The sequence below is a fragment of the Aulostomus chinensis genome, chromosome 24, assembly GCF_037954235.1.
Source record: "Aulostomus chinensis isolate RoL2024-O1b breed Wild chromosome 24, RoL_Achi_v1.0, whole genome shotgun sequence".
In the NCBI taxonomy this organism is placed as follows: Eukaryota; Metazoa; Chordata; class Actinopteri; order Syngnathiformes; family Aulostomidae; genus Aulostomus; species Aulostomus chinensis.
The window spans coordinates 1,956,474-1,974,024 of record NC_141343.1 but is presented as its reverse complement, the minus strand read 5'-3'; the positions used below and the strand labels follow the sequence as shown (position 1 = coordinate 1,974,024).

Here is a 17,551-nt window from a genome sequence, read left to right as displayed (position 1 = left end):
ACAGAACCCTCCTTACAACTTGCATTCACATTTTATACCTTTTGTTGACGTCATTACTCGTGTGTGTACGTGCCTCTCTTCAGCAAGGTGCATCCTGTTTGGCAAGGTACTGGGGTACAGGTTTACTGGAACTTTCAGTCCTCCCGTCCTCATATGACCTGAATTTAAGACCTTGTACTAACAATACCCTGTTTACTTGGAGACCAGTATATCTTACATAAACTCACGCCCCTACATATGACAGCCAAAAAGTTCAATTTTGGTCTCGTCTGACCAGACAACATTCTCCCAGTATTCCACAGGCTTATCCAGATGCTGTTTAGCAAACTTTAAACAAGCTTCAACATGCCTTTTTTTTGAGGAATGGAGTCTTGCGGGCTGAGCGTCCATAGAGGCCATGGCGGTGGAGTGCATTGCCTATAGTTTTCTCTGTAACACTTGTACCTGCTGCCTCCATGTCTTTCTGGAGCGCTTTCCGGGTGGTCCTTGGCTCTTTGAGAACTCTTCTGACCATCTTTCTGACCCCCTGATCAGAAATCTTGCGAGGAGCTCCTGTGCGTGGCCTGTTGATGATAAGGTGATGCTTCTTCCACTTGCAGATAATAGCCCCAACGGTGCTTACTGGAATACTCAGATGCTTTGAGATAAGTCTGTAAGCAGTTCCATTCAGATGCTGAGCAACAATCAGGTTGCGAAGGTCTTGAGAGAGCTCCTTGCTTTTGCCCATCATGAGATGTGTCTTGTTTGACTACTTGGTGAAAAAACAACCTGTTTATAGGGCCATCAATTAGCACTAACCCAGCTGATGTTGGTTTGCACTTATAGGAAGTACAAAGACTAATTACTTTCAGATTTGAGATGGTATGGTGCCTTTCCTTGCCAAACTATACAGCTTTCCCATGGTGTGTTCAATACTTTTTTCCTGTGTTATTGCACATAATTCCACATAATCATTATTTATGGATTTGAATGTTGTGATTTCTTTTCATGTGTGGATTATTTGAGTTAATACCAGTGTCTGGAAGAAATGTCACATGAATTGCATCTTTGGAAATAAATGTAATGACAAAAAAGTGAATGCGTTCAATACTTATTTCCCCCATTGTGTGTGTATATATATATATATATATATATATATATATATATATATATATATACATACATACATACATGATGCTTTCTTTTTTTGGGCTAGACCACAGGACCTCGCTCAAACTTAGCCCAGCGTGTTCATTGCTGGTTGGAGCTGGGAACCACAAACAGGCAGGAGACCACTGAGTACAATCAAGAGTATTTATTTGCACAATGCAAGATGAATCGCCCAAGTTGTACAGAGCTTTGGGTTGATGTCCTGCTGCACAAAGTTTCGTGAGACTGAGCTCGTTGAAGATCTTGTGGCCTGGAGGCTAGTACCAGTCTTCCTGTGTTATCTGTTTGCACCAATGGAAACTTGTTCTCTGCTTTTCACGCCACCGTAACCACACAAATGCACAGCAAGAGCTGGCTAGATTCAGAAGTGCAAGGTGGGCTTACATGCTTGTACTTTATGATATATACAGATAGTCAGATTTTCTGACTTTTTGTCTAAATATGCATTGTGAGTAGAGATGTAATTATATTGTAATGTCAATATTTTTGATAATGAATACAGCAAACACTTTAATCTTGTTTTAATTTATATTGCATGTGAGTCCTTCCAATTCTTTGTCTTGCAGCAGACTAGACAGCAAAATACTTACTCACAGAAGCATAAGGGACATCTGCATTTTGGCTGTGGGAATAACAAATCACCAATGGTTCATGTAGAAAGACACATTGTTAGGTAACATAATTTAACAACTTTGGATGTGAACAATTTTACATTTGGCTTTCTGTCATTACGTTATATCATGTACCACAGGATGTTGCAGAAAATGTCTGATGAGCCATAGTTCCTGCAAGAAAAAAATAAATTATTGATGAAGCAAAGTCAAAACAAGAAAAAAAATCTAAATTTGATTTTGAATTTGTGCTTTTGCAGGCGGGGCAGCAGTTGTATTTCAATTTAACTCAATCAAGATGAGAAGCATGAGAGTGGAAAGTGCTAATGGCACCAACTGACGTGCAGTCAAGGGAAACAATATTCAGACCAAATAATTCAGTTTGTGATGAGAGAAAGAAACCACTCCTCCTGGAACTGTCACCTTATCGTGGTGGAGGAGTTTGTCTCCTAGTGACCCTAGGAGTAATGCTGTCTGGGACATTTTGCCCCTGGTAGGGTCATCCAAGGCAGACTGGTCCTATGCTAAGGGCCAGACCAAGAACAGTTCAACAGACCCCTCAAGGAAGTAAAATGTATGCGTTTGTGTACCCAGCCCGGAGGGGTCCCGCCCTGGAGCCAGGCCTGGGGAAGGGGCTCGATGGCGAGTGCCTGGTGGCTGGGCCTTTGTTCATGGGGTCCGGCTGGGCCCAGCCCGAAACGGATACATAGACACGTCCTTCTGTGGTCCCACCACCCGTAGGAGAGTCCAGTGCAATGTGGTTTGGGCAGCAGTCCACGGTGGGGGCCTTGGCTGTCTGATCCCCAGGCATGGAAGCTGGCTTTTGGGACATAAAATGTTACCTCTCTGGTGGGGAAGAAGCCGGAGCTGGTGGAAGAGGTTGAGTGTTACTGGCTAGATATAGTCGGCCTCACCTCGACACATAGCTCTGGGTCCGGAACCCAAGTTCTTGAGAGGGTCGGACTCTCTTTCGCTGGAGTTACTGGGGTGGGCTTTTTGATTGCCCTCAGACTCTCTGCCATTGGGGTTCACCCAGATGGACGAAAGGGTTGCCACCCTGTGCCTTCGGGTTGGGGAACGGGTCCTGACAGTTGTCTGCGCTTATGCGCCGAACAGCAGTTCCGAGTACCCACCATTTTTGGACTCCCTGGGAATGGTGCTGGATGATTCCCCGACTGTGGACGCCATTGTCCTACTGGGGGACTTCAACGCTTACGTGGGCAATGACAGCGTGACATGGAAGGGTGTGACTGGGAGGAACGGCAGGCCCGACCTGAACCCGTGTGGTGTGCAGTTATTGGACTTCTGTGCAATTCACAGTTTGTTCATAACTAACACCATGTTCGAGCATAAGGACACCAGAGGTGAGGGGAGCCGTCAAGCTGAAGAAGGAGGCTTGCAGGGCATGGTCAGCCTGTGGGTTTCTAGAGGCAGCTGACCGGTACCAGCAAGCCAAGTGGTGTGCAGTCATGGCAGTCGCCAAGGCAAAAACTCGGGCATGGGTGTAGTTCGGTGAGGCCATGAAGAATGACTATCGGTCGGCTCTAAAAAGGTTCTGGCAAACTGTCCATCGCCTTGGGGGGGGGGGGGGCAGCAACTTGCCCACATACTTTACAGTCGGGACGGGAGGCTGCTGATGTCAACTGAGGAGATAATTAGATAATTGGGTGGTGGAAGGGATACTTTGAGGACCTCCTCAATCCCACCAACACGACAGAGTTTGGGGAGTGCTGGGGGGTGGGGTGGGGTCGTCCAATCTCCAGGGCAGAAGTCGCTGAGGCAGTTAAAGAACTCCGCAGTGGCAGAGCTGCGGGGGGTGGATGAAATCTGCCCTGGGTACTGAAGGCTCTGGATGTTGTGGGGCTGTCTTGGCTGACACATCTCTGCAACATTGTGTGGACATTGGGGATGGTGCCTTTGGAGTGGCAGATGCGGTTGGTGGTCCCCCATCTTTTAAGAAAGGGGACCAGAGGGTGTGTTCCAACTATGGGGGGGATCACACTCCTCAGCCTCCCTGGAAACGTCTATGCCAGGGTACTGAAGAGGAGGGTCAGAGCGATAGTCGAACCTCAGATTGAGGAAGAGAAGTGTGGATCAGCTCTTCACCCTTACTAGGGTGATGGAGGGGGCATGGGAGTTTGCCCAACCAGTCCACATGTGTTTTGTGTATCTGGAGAAGGCTTTGGACCGTGTTCCCAGGGGCACCCTGTCGGGGGTACTCAGGGAGTATGGGGTGGATGGCCCCTTACAAAGGGCCATTCAGTCTTTCTACTGGAGGAGTGAGAGTCTGGTCTGTGTTGTAAGTCGGACTTGTTCCCGGTGAGGGTCGGACTCGGCCAAGGCTTCCCTTTGTTACTGATTCTGTTCATAATCTTTATGGACAGAATTTTTAGGCACAGCCGAGTGGTGAGGGGGTCGGGTTTTGTGGAGGGAGGATGTCATCTCTGCTTTTTGCGGCTGATGTGGTCCTCTTAGCTCCATCAGGCCATGACCTCCAGCTGTTGCTGAGACAGTTTGCAGCTGAATGTGAAGCGGCTGGGATGAGAATCAGTACCTCAAAGTCTGAGGCCATGGTCCTCAGTCGGAAAAAGAGTGGTTTGCCCACTTATGGTTGGGGAGGAGATCCTACCTCAGGTGGAGGAGTTTAAGTATTTTGGAGTCTACCTTCACAAGAAAGTGGTGTCCTTCACAGTGGGAGACCACAACCCGTTTTCATTAGGTAGGTGGACTACACAGCACTCTTCTTAGATTTATCACCTTGTATGTCGTAAAAATAACTTCATAGCTTTCTGTTGCTATTGTGGAACTAACTAAAAGGCCTCAATGTGAATGTTTGCTCATACTTGTCTTCTGTCAGTCATATTTATCATATGGATCTACAATTCTACAATTTTGTTTTGCAGACGCTTTTGTCCAAAATGATGTTCAACACAAGCAAGCAATCTCTGATCTTTATTCGACAAAATGATCAATGGGTGACACCTGCAATTTTCAACAATTCATTCTGACAAAAGGAAAAACTAAAATATGGACATATGGAAAAAAGAGTAAGTTCATGCCATGTGAGAACAATATGTGGAAGAATTCACTGACATTTTAGGTGTGTTCAATACATATATTAAAACAACATATATCCTTGCAGGTCTCTGTAGATGAGCACGTGTACAATAAAGTTAGGGGGAAGAACTCAGGTCCATCTTACAGGCTTCAATCAGTTCCACAATTTCAATAACAACTAAAAAAAACAGGTCCTGCGAGACTGAATCAATGAAATCAGAACTGTACTTTCAGCTGCTTCAGGTGGCAGTATAGAGGACAACAGTCTCCTCCTCTCTCTCTGCTGCAGGCGTCCGACGTCTGATCATTTGTGGATGGAACATCAGCAGGGAAGAATTCATGTAATCAGAGCTGAAATTCTGTAAATCAGAGGATTTGACTCACCAACTGCAACCAACACAGTTAATGTTCAGAGGGTAAAGAAACATCAATAATTTTGAACATGAAAATACATTATAAACCAACCTTTGCATTTGTAGCCAAGGACATTGAAGATCTTTTGATTAATTCTAGTCATGAAAAGGAAGAAACAAGATTTCAAAAAATTAACTTTTCTTCATCAGTTTGATCATTTGGGCTCAACGTACTGATCAAGTTCTTGTTCATAAAACTGCAGTACAATCTAATCTGTGTTAATTTCCACATAGCTTCCCTACTATATCCCGCACACTGAACATTTGTCATCAAATATATCATTGACAGTTGAGCCTACCAGAGTGTTGGCAGCTGTGTGTCTTCGACGTCGTATATGTCAGGACAACAACCAGGATGGTGGTGAATGTCAAAGCTCCACTCAAGAAATACACCAAGACTGGAGAGTTTCCTCCACCTGAAGATCCAAATATTACTGAATCTGATTTCTTCATGTGATCATTAATTATCCACCACTAATGAACAACTGAGGCAACATCTCTGACTCACATCCAAAGTCCAACGTGGTCCCGTTTCCAAACAGTATGGCTCCACATGCTGCCACAGCACAGTAGTAGGTCCCACGATGAGAGGAATCCAGACTCTTCATTGGTAAGTTGTAGACACAGGTGTGTGTTTGTGTGTGGGGTTTCCTCTCACACTGATCATTCCTGGCTCCATGGCTGTAAAGGATTCCTGGATGAGCTTCTCCTGAGTACTTGAACCAGTAAACACTGTGTTCTCTGTCACAGGTCCCACTTTGTACTGTACAGTTGAGAGTCAGAGAGCCTCCTGGCTGGATGAGCTCTGATGCTGATTGATGGACAGAAGCTTGGATGTTCAAGCTGGAATCTTTCACAGTAACAACAGTGCTGTCCAGGAATTCAAACACATTAAAATAGCCACTCACACAGTAGTAAGTAGCTGAGTGTGAATATATCTGAGATCTTCAAGTTATATCCATCTGCTTGAACTTCCAGTCCAAAGCGTTGATTGTCCTTGAATTCACCTTGAAAAGAAGCTTTTCTGTCATGTTTATCCAAGCGAGACACAATCTTTGGTTTCTCTCCCAGAGTTTGTTTATACCAGTAAAACATTAATCCGACTGTTTTATGCTCATAGAAACACTCCAAGGTAAACTCTTCACCCACGTTAACAGATAACAGCTGTAAAGTCGCTGATGGATCCTGAGCCTCAATCTGAGCTGAAGAGAAAACACAGACCAGACAACTCATAGTTAACTTGACAGCATAGCAGACAAAATGTACCACAAAACACATGAAGGTGCAAAGACAAAAAGAAACAACACAATCAAAACACATGCAGCTCACCTGTTCTCCCCAACAGCAGACATGTCAGATACACAGCAAACATGGAAGGTGTCATTTTGATGGAACCTCCGTCTTCTTTTGAGAGAAACTGAATTTGTTGTCTTCTTTTCAGAAACATGCCTGTGTTTGACGGACCAATCAGGAGAGAGTAATATCAATCACATGACCATTTCCTCCTGCATTGTTGTTGTATGAGCCCTCCGGGGCGAAGACCCTATTGTATTTGCTCGACACACTCGCCATTTCAAAGCTTAGTTTGACCCCCTAAACACGCTCAAAAACTCAACAAATTTGGTGCACAAATTGGCTACAGCGAAAAAAATTTGATAATTAACAAAAACAGCGCTCTACTCAATAGCGCCACCTACATACTAACAAAAATCCGCCACGGCCTGCAGGAATGTCCTACAGACATCGGACCAACATCATTTTATTCGTCTCATCAAGACGGACAAATCATACACTCACACCCCTGACCTAACTCCAACAGGACGTCCACAATTTTCTACACAAATGTCAAGGCCCAGGGATTTGCCAAATACACCGTTGGAATCGTGGCGTTTGCCACCCGGCAGCGGGCACAAAGAGGCTCAGGCCCTAACAACGCTGCTTGCAGCTTTAATTATTATGTGTTCTCACCGTTCCTTGGACACATCCAAATGAAGCTTGTAACGATCTGGTCAAAGCCTCGGTGCAGCAGCAAGACGACCAGGAAAGCAAACACATCCTGAAGAGTGTTTGAGGCACAGAAACCAGGTTTCTCTGCTGAAGCGAGCATTGAGCCCCTCGACTGCAGCAGCAGGAAGCGTGTGGCAGTCTGTTGAGGCACACGGTATAAAAGCTCATACACAAGCAATGATGGGAATAACGGCGTTAAAATAAAAGGCGTTGATCATGGCGTTACTTTTTTTAGTAACAGGTAATCTAACTAATTCCTTTGACTATCGTTACAACGCCGTTACCATTACCAACACGTCGTTACTACGCGGTACTGAAGCGACTCATTGAGTGCATGTTGTGTTGTCCCAGAGTGAAAACAAAGAGACTGTCAGTGTCCAATGTAAGCAACTCCAATTTAATGAAGCGCCTCTCGACAGCACACGCTTCTACTACACTAGTTGCCAGAAACACTGTCGACATCGTTAATGGTGATGGCAAGCAGGTGCTGTTAAAGTGACCTCCGCTAACAAAGAAGGACATGGAGCCACGCCATCCAAGCAGCCAAAGCTGGATTTTTCTGCCCTGCTCCACAAAAACTTGACAAGAAACAAACACAAGACAGAACTTAAGGAACTGATTGTCCGTTATGTTGATGAAAACAAGCTGCCGCTGTCAACAGTTGATTCACACTCCTTTAGAGCCTTCATAGGCAAAATACCAAGGAGAAGGGGAGCATCTCTGCCCTGCAGAAAGTATTTTCTAAACAAATAAAAACAAATTCTTTCAAATTTTTAAACTTGTCAGAAAAAAAGAGAAACACAATTGTTTAAATGTCTGATTCTGTGTATTTGTAGCCTTTACATCTGTGGCAAAGCAGGTGGAAATGCTGCCATTATCAACGCCTTTTATTTTAACGCCGTTATTCCCATCATTGCTTGTGTATGAGCTTTTATACCGTGTGCCTCAACAGACTGCCACACGCTTCCTGCTGCTGCAGTCGAGGGGCTCAATGCTCGCTTCAGCAGAGAAACCTGGTTTCTGTGCCTCAAACACTCTTCAGTATGTGTTTGCTTTCCTGGTCGTCTTGCTGCTACACCGAGGCTTTGACCAGATCGTTACAAGCTTCATTTGGATGTGTCCAAGGAACGGTGAGAACACATAATAATTAAAGCTGCAAGCAGCGTTGTTAGGGCCTGAGCCTCTTTGTGCCCGCTGCCGGGTGGCAAACGCCACGATTCCAACGGTGTATTTGGCAAATCCCTGGGCCTTGACATTTGTGTAGAAAATTGTGGACGTCCTGTTGGAGTTAGGTCAGGGGTGTGAGTGTATGATTTGTCCGTCTTGATGAGACGAATAAAATGATGTTGGTCCGATGTCTGTAGGACATTCCTGCAGGCCGTGGCGGATTTTTGTTAGTATGTAGGTGGCGCTATGGAGTAGAGCGCTGTTTTTGTTAAATATCAAATTTTTTCGCTGCAGCCGATTTGTGCACCAAATTTGTTGAGTTTTTGAGCGTGTTTAGGGGGTCAAATTAAGCTTTGAAATGGCGAGTGTGTCGAGCAAATACAATAGGGTCTTCGCCCCGGAGGGCTCATACAACAACAATGCAGGAGGAAATGGTCATGTGATTGATATTACTCTCTCCTGATTGGTCCGTCAAACACAGGCATGTTTCTGAAAAGAGGACAACAAATTCAGTTTCTCTCCAAAGAAGACGGAGGTTCCATCAAAATGACACCTTCCATGTTTGCTGTGTGTCTGACATGTCTGCTGTTGGGGAGAACAGGTGAGCTGCATGTGTTGTGATTGTGTTGTTTCCTTTTGTCTTTGCAGCTTCATGTGTTTTGTGGTACATTTTGTCTGCTATGCTGTCAAGTTAACTATGTGTTGTCTGGTCTGTGTTTTCTCTTCAGCTCAGATTGAGGCTCAGGATCCATCAGCGACTTTACAGCTGTTATCTGTTAACGTGGGTGAAGAGTTTACCTTGGAGTGTTTCGATGAGCATAAAACAGTCGGATTAATGTTTTACTGGTATAAACAAACTCTGGGAGAGAAACCAAAGATTGTGTCTCGCTTGGATAAACATGACAGAAAAGCTTCTTTTCAAGGTGAATTCAAGGACAATCAACGCTTTGGACTGGAAGTTAAAGCAGATGGATATAACTTGAAGATCTCAGATGCACAATATTCAGACTCAGCTACTTACTACTGCATGAGTGGCTATTTTAATGTGTTGGAATTCCTGAACAGCACTGTTGTTACTGTGAAAGATTCCAGCTTGAACATCCAAGCTTCTGTCCATCAATCAGCATCAGAGCTCATCCAGCCAGGAGGCTCTCTGACTCTCAACTGTACAGTACAAAGTGGGACCTGTGACAGAGGACACAGTGTTTACTGGTTCAAGAACTCAGGAGAAGCTCATCCAGGAATCCTTTACAGCCATGGAGCCAGGAATGATCAGTGTGAGAGGAAACCCCACACACAAACACACACCTGTGTCTACAACTTACCAATGAAGAGTCTGGATTCCTCTCATCGTGGGACCTACTACTGTGCTGTGGCAGCATGTGGAGCCATACTGTTTGGAAACGGGACCACGTTGGACTTTGGATGTGAGTCAGAGATGTTGCCTCAGTTGTTCATTAGTGGTGGATAATTAATGATCACATGAAGAAATCAGATTCAGTAATATTTGGATCTTCAGGTGGAGGAAACTCTCCAGTCTTGGTGTATTTCTTGAGTGGAGCTTTGACATTCACCACCATCCTGGTTGTTGTCCTGACATATACGACGTTGAAGACACACAGCTGCCAACACTCTGGTAGGCTCAACTGTCAATGATATATTTGATGACAAATGTTCAGTGTACGGGATATAGTAGGGAAGCTTCGTGGAAATTTGCACAGATTAGATTGTGTTGCCCTCTCGTGCAGTTTTATGACAATTCAGACAGACAGACAGACAGACAGACTACTTTATTAATCCCTTTTGGACGTTCCGCCAGGGAAATTGCACTCTCCTCAACATTCATTCACAGAACTGTTACCATAGAATAGATTATTAATGAAACCTTCGCGAAAAATAACAAAGAAGAGAAAACAAAGACGATATATATATATATATGCATATATATATATACATGCATATATATATATATATATATGCATATATATATATGCATATATATATATATATATATATATGCATATATATATATGCATATATATATATGCATATATATATATGCATATATATATATATGCATATATATATATATGCATATATATATATATATATATGCATATATATATATATATGCATATATATATATATATATGCATATATATATATATATATATATATATATATTTATATATATATATATATATATATATGCATATATACATGTGCGTGTGCCTGTGTGTACCTGGATGGTCATGTATATGTGCATAGTGACAGGAATAATCATAATATTAATTGTTCTTGATTGTTATTATAACAATAATTATAATAATGATGATGATGATATAATATAATATCATCATCATTATTATATTATATTATAATAATGATGATGATATAATATCATAAAAATATAACAATAGTTATAATAATAATAACAACAACAATAATAATATACAGTCTCTTATATTGCACATGAGTGTCCGGTTGTTATCGGGGTAGGTCATTGGTGCTCAGCCCTCTCCTACAGTCCTTCTGTTGGCCCTCCCCCCCTCCAGTGAGGAGTTTAACAGTTTAAGTTAGGAGTTAAGTTAGTCAGGTTAAGTTAGGAGTTCTTCAGTCTGTTGGTCCTGCACTTGGGGAGGAGCAGCCTCTGGCTGAACAGGCTTCTCTGGCTGGTGGTGACAGTGTGCAGAGGGTGGCTGACATTGAAGGCTCTCAGCCTCCTCAGGAAGTACATCCTGCTCTGAGCCTTCTTATATAGCTGCCTCGTGTTGCTCGTCCAGTCCAGCCTGTTGTCCAGCCACAGCCCAAGATATTTATAGGTCTGTACGACCTCAACCTCCTCCGTTCCTATCAGAACTGGTCCAGAGGCACTGGATCAGAACACTGAGTCTAAATGATCAAACTGATGAAGGAAAAACATTGTAATTTTTTCAAAATCAAGTTTGTTTCTTCTTGTTCATGTCTAGAGTCAACAAAAAGATCTTCAGTGTCCTCGGCTCCAAAGGCAGAGGTTGGTTTATATGTTCAAAATGATGATTGATGTTTCTGTTTCTTTACCCTCTGAACAATAACGGTGTTGGTTACAGTTGGTGAGTCAAATCTTCTGATTTACAGAATTTCAGCTCTGATTACATGAATTCTTCCCTGCTGATGTTCCATCCACAAATGATCAGACGTCGGACGCCTGCAGCAGAGAGAGAGGAGGAGACTGTTGTCCTCTATACTGCCACCTGAAGCAGCTGAAACTACAGTTCTGATTTCATTGATTCAGTCTAGCAGGACCTGTTTTTTTTAGTTGTTATTGAAATTGTGGAACTGATTGAAGCCTGTAAGATGGACCTGAGTTCTTCCCCCTAACTTTATTGTACACGTGCTCATCTACAGAGACCTGCAAGGATTCAAGTTGTTCATAAATGTGTGGACTTTTCTGCTGGTTGGACCAAAGCTATGATGTTCAGCAAAGCAGCAGCTCATGGTCACAGCTTTCTGGGGGATGCTCCTGCTGGTCAGAGCAGGTACTGCAGGGCTCCCTCATGTGTTACTGCTGCATATTAATGGAACGTCTTCATTTTCTTGCCTGTGTTTTAGTCTCTGTCAGAGACAAAGTAGTTTTACTTTATTGTTGATTTGACTTGGATCTCAATTTGAAGGGATGTTTGGTGGAGGGGGAGGAGCCAGAAAGGACACTGATGCTGCCAACAAGGTCCTAGAGTTGAGACGTTCACAAACCCCTTGTTCAAAAAAAATGAATCCTTTGGATGAACCAACTGAATTTTTTTTGTGTGAATGATGCAGCAAACAATGAACTTTGTTTGAATGTGATTTGTTGCCTGAATGAATCTAAATCAGAAGTGAATAAAATAATACATTTTGTTTGTCACTGTGTCGTTCACATTTCACACATCTAAAAACAATGTGTTTGTTCGAACAAGGTATGAACTTACTCTTTATTGCCTGTACATCAGTTTAAATGTACTTTACCTGTTGATTACAATGACCATGAAGTCTGAGCCCTGAGTTTGTATTCATGTATTCAAAGACATGACAAGTGTGTGTGAAGGATGTGTCTAGAGGTGGTGTTGTGGTCAACCCATATGGAAAGTGTGTTACTTCCTTCAGTTCAAGCATCATTTCAGGTCATAATCTCACCAACTCTTCACCAATAACTTGAACAAAAACTGAAATTTTCACATTGCACTCCCTCTTTAAGGGGTTTATTTTTTCATTTCACCTCAAACCAGGGATAAAATCTGTCACATTCAGGGGTTGTGGGATGGTGAGACCCAAGTGCAGACAGTAGGGATGGTGCAAAAAGAGGCTTGAGGCGGGGAGTGAGGCCAACGGCTTGAGATGTGGCGTGAGGCCAACGGCTTGATGAGTCGAGACTGAGACTGAGACTGAGACTGAGACTGAGACGACAACAGCAAATGACGACAATGACCCAACAAGGAACTAAGGACACACAGGTTAAATACAAGAGGGGAAACGAGACACAGGTGGTGCAATCACCCAGGTGAGACACATGAGGTAATCACAAGAGGGAGGTCAGGAAGACAGGACATGACTACAAAATAAAACTGGAAACACGAGACAGGGATCGTGACAAAAATCACTTTGAGATAGGCATCTCTTGTGCAAGTGAGCCCTGCCAAGGTAGCGGCACACAATTAACAGAGTTAGGAAAGACAAAATACAAATATAACATAATGGGGACAGTCAGGGTCATGAATATATCCATCAAAAAGAAACAAGAATTACAAGCAGGAGCAGACAGTTTGAAACGTACGTTTGAGATATGATTGGAACTTGGTAACTGAAACGAAAGCTGTGACTTTTGAGTGATTTCTGAAGATCATTCCAGAGAACTGGCCCACTGTAACTGAAACTAGTTTTTCCAAATTCTAAATTTAATGTTGGAACATCTCAGAAAATATACCTACTCCTGGCAAGTGACTGTTAAAAGACTAATTATATACCATGGAAAGTAGCCAACTTCAGCCTTGTGCACAAGCATTTATGCTTGTGTCTTCTTGCATGAAGTGAGGGCCAACAAACCACTTAATACAGCGGGCAGTGATGAGTGAGTTGCATGGGTTATAAATCTAAGGGTAGAGTGATAAACAGAGTCTAGGGACTGCAGACGAGCCTTGGTGGTATGGCTGTCAAAGACATCTCCATTGTCCAGTACAGGTTAAAAAAAAAAAAGTGGCCTCCACCTGCTTTTTCTTTGCTGACTTTGAAAAACAAGCACTATTCCTAAAATAAAACCCTATTTTTTCTACGTAGCCAGTAGTTGAGGAACGTGAAATTTAAATGATAAATCCTCATCCAACACGAGGCCTAAGTACTTAAACGAGGAGACCAATTCTATTGGTGTCCCCTGCAGAGGATAAAGGGATGGAGGAGAGGATCCACACTTACGTTTCTTGGAAAAAATCTTTTCTGATCATTTAAAACTAACTTTAGGGAGAGGTGAGGAGATTACGTTGGACTATTTCGAAAACTACAAACAGCTGCGAAATTCATCCATCGATTGGCGATGATGAACAATAAATTATGGCGTCATCGGCATATCTTTGCATCTAACTGGTTATCACTGAGATTGTTAACATGATGTGAGGCGTGGGTGTTCTCTTCATTTACTTCCAGGTGTCATTGCTCTCTTTCTGTCACTCAACTGACTCAAAAGTAGAAAGTAAAACTACTGAGTTTCTTCTCTGGTCAAAGTTTCACATCACGCTGTTTTCTGGCTCTCCTCTCCAGCCCGGCCCTCACTCCTCCACAGGATGTCTCTGTGGTTTTGTTTGCAATGCCTCTTCTTGTGCGTTTGTTCCAGTTGCTTCACGACAATGCCTCTGACGGTTCTATTGTTATACTCTCAGGTCACACTTAAAGATTTCCTGTTGAGTTCACCAATGTGTCCTGAAGCTCCTCATGCAGTGGTTTATAAAAGGCAGAAATGAGTTGCTTACACCAGTCAAGGCCTGCTGAAGCATCACCTGTCAATCATTACAAAGTCAGCTTTGTCTCCACTTTACAGAACCACAACAACAGTGTGGTTGTTCCGTGTACACTACAAGCCTGGTGAGAGTAGAAATAAGACACATGAAAGAGCTGCTGGGGAGGAAAGACTCAGTTCAATTGTTCTTGTCAGATCATACAGGTGAATGACACAACTTCCTCTCACACACACAAAGTCCAAATGAAACACAGAACTGAAGTCAAGGCTGATCTACTGCCTGACACTGGAGTACACACATTCATCTGAGGTGTCCTCCCCCAGTCTTCTTGATCTGCTGAGCTTGTAATCTGATAAAGCAGCATAATGGAGGTTCTCTGCCTCTTGGTTACCCTGGTAAAATAAAACAAAAACCACTTAACTAGCAAACGAGTGAACGTATCATGACTGAGACAGACACACGTCACAAAGAGCAAACGTAAAAATATGTGACTGTGACAATAATCATCACTTTGAACAAGTGAACCTACCTCTGCATTTGGAGAGGAGACAACTGAAGATCTTCTTGTTGAGTCTGTCATGAAAAGAAGGAACCAATATTTTTAAATGCATTTTCATTTCATTTGATCAATATGACTGTTTTATCTTAAACTACAGGACGAGGCATTCAGAAATCAGTACTTTTATTTTGTGACGAATTAAATCTTGGAAGTCTGAATGAACTTTTTCTTGATTATTTGACGAGAAATTTGTTGCACATTGCAACTAAAATGCATTTGATTCAATCCATCCATTTTCTTCTGCTTATTCCTGTTAAGGGTCGCGGGTGGGGGGGGGGGGGGTCGGGGAGAGAAGCCGGAGTACCAGAGAGAATCCACGCAGGCACAGGGAGAACATGGAGACTCCACACAGAAAGATCCCGTGCCCGAGCCGGGGCTCGAACCCGGAACCTTCTTGCTGTGAGGCAACAGCGCTGTCCAATGCACCACCGTGCAGCCTCATTTAAATCAAAATCTCAAAAAAAAAAAAAAAAAACCCACACTGTATCCACTGGTCAATAAAAGTGCATGTTCTTCAATAAATAATTGAGCCTCTTAGAGTCTGAATCTGTGTTAATTTCCACGAAGCTTCCCTACTATATCCCGTACACTGAACATTTGTCATCAAATGTATCATTGACAGTTGAGCCTACCAGAGTGTTGGCAGCTGTGTGTCTTCAACGTCGTATATGTCAGGACAACAACCAGGATGGTGGTGAATGTCAAAGCTCCACTCAAGAAATACACCAAGACTGGAGAGTTTCCTCCACCTGAAGATCCAAATATTACTGAATCTGATTTCTTCATGTGATCATTAATTATCCACCACTAATGAACAACTGAGGCAACATCTCTGACTCACATCCAAAGTCCAACGTGGTCCCGTTTCCAAACAGTATGGCTCCACATGCTGCCACAGCACAGTAGTAGGTCCCACGATGAGAGGAATCCAGACTCTTCATTGGTAAGTTGTAGACACAGGTGTGTGTTTGTGTGTGGGGTTTCCTCTCACACTGATCATTCCTGGCTCCATGGCTGTAAAGGATTCCTGGATGAGCTTCTCCTGAGTTCTTGAACCAGTAAACACTGTGTTCTCTGTCACAGGTCCCACTTTGTACTGTACAGCTGAGAGTCAGAGAGCCTCCTGGCTGGATGAGCTCTGATGCTGATTGATGGACAGAAGCTTGGATGTTCAAGCTGGAATCTTTCACAGTAACAACAGTGCTGTCCAGGAATTCAAACACATTAAAATCAATGGCCATGCAGTAGTAAGTAGCTGAGTCTGAATATTGTGCATCTGAGATCTTCAAGTTATTTCTACCAGATTTAACTTCCAGTCTAAAACGTTGATCGTCCTTGAATTCACCTTGAAAAGAGCCGTCACTGTCATATTTAAATAATTGTGACACAATCTTTGGTTTCTCTCCCAGAGTTTGTTTATACCAGTAAAACATTAATCCGACTGTTTTATGCTCATAGAAACACTCCAAGGTAAACTCTTCACCCACGTTAACAGATAACAGCTGTAAAGTCGCTGATGGATCCTGAGCCTCAATCTGAGCTGAAGAGAAAACACAGACCAGACAACACATAGTTAACTTGACAGCATAGCAGACAAAATGTACCACAAAACACATGAAGCTGCAAAGACAAAAGGAAACAACACAATCACAACACATGCAGCTCACCTGTTCTCCCCAGCAGCAGACATGTCAGACACACAGCAAACATGGAAGGTGTCATTTTGATGGAACCTCCGTCTTCTTTGGAGAGAAACTGAATTTGTTGTCCTCTTTTCAGAAACATGCCTGTGTTTGACGGACCAATCAGGAGAGAGTAATATCAATCACATGACCATTTCCTCCTGCATTGTTGTTGTATGAGCCCTCCGGGGCGAAGACCCTATTGTATTTGCTCGACACACTCGCCATTTCAAAGCTTAATTTGACCCCCTAAACACGCTCAAAAACTCAACAAATTTGGTGCACAAATTGGCTACAGCGAAAAATATTTGATATTTAACAAAAACAGTGCTCTACTCAATAGCGCCACCTACATACTAACAAAAATCCACCACGGCCTGCAGGAATGTCCTACAGACATCGGACCAACATCATTTTATTCGTCTCATCAAGACGGACAAATCATACACTCACACCCCTGACCTAACTCCAACAGGACGTCCACAATTTTCTACACAAATGTCAAGGCCCAGGGATTTGCCAAATACACTGTTGGAATCGTGGCGTTTGCCACCCGGCAGCGGGCACAAAGAGGCTCAGGCCCTAACAACGCTGCTTGCAGCTTTAATTATTATGTGTTCTCACCGTTCCTTGGACACATCCAAATGAAGCTTGTAACGATCTGGTCAAAGCCTCGGTGCAGCAGCAAGACGACCAGGAAAGCAAACACATCCTGAAGAGTGTTTGAGGCACAGAAACCAGGTTTCTCTGCTGAAGCGAGCATTGAGCCCCTCGACTGCAGCAGCAGGAAGCGTGTGGCAGTCTGTTGAGGCACACGGTATAAAAGCTCATACACAAGCAATGATGGGAATAACGGCGTTAAAATAAAAGGCGTTGATCATGGCGTTACTTTTTTTAGTAACAGGTAATCTAACTAATTCCTTTGACTATCGTTACAACGCCG

General features: G+C 43.2%; 2 protein-coding genes and 1 pseudogene across 2 annotated transcripts; 1 reads left to right on the top strand and 2 right to left on the bottom strand.

Annotated features, from left to right (window-relative positions):
• Nucleotides 1–5,509: 5,509 nt before the first annotated feature.
• LOC147238346 (uncharacterized) lies at nucleotides 5,510–6,614 on the bottom strand (annotated as a pseudogene).
• Nucleotides 6,615–8,269: 1,655 nt separating this feature from the next.
• LOC147238345 (uncharacterized) lies at nucleotides 8,270–12,056 on the top strand. The gene is made up of 6 exons (XM_086198172.1): nucleotides 8,270–8,367; nucleotides 8,886–9,005; nucleotides 9,133–9,831; nucleotides 9,924–10,040; nucleotides 11,374–11,417; nucleotides 11,522–12,056. Exons 1-6 carry the CDS (start codon nucleotides 8,352–8,354, stop codon nucleotides 11,639–11,641), a joined length of 1,116 nt encoding a protein of 371 aa, XP_086054298.1. The 5' UTR covers nucleotides 8,270–8,351; the 3' UTR covers nucleotides 11,642–12,056.
• Nucleotides 12,057–14,513: 2,457 nt separating this feature from the next.
• LOC147238344 (uncharacterized) lies at nucleotides 14,514–16,705 on the bottom strand. The gene is made up of 5 exons (XM_086197442.1): nucleotides 16,594–16,705; nucleotides 15,768–16,466; nucleotides 15,559–15,675; nucleotides 14,897–14,940; nucleotides 14,514–14,759 (listed from the first exon to the last, which is right to left on the bottom strand). The coding sequence occupies exons 1-5, from the start codon at nucleotides 16,646–16,648 to the stop codon at nucleotides 14,640–14,642; spliced, it is 1,035 nt and encodes a 344-aa protein (XP_086053568.1). The 5' UTR covers nucleotides 16,649–16,705; the 3' UTR covers nucleotides 14,514–14,639.
• Between the last annotated feature and the right edge of the window lie 846 nt (nucleotides 16,706–17,551).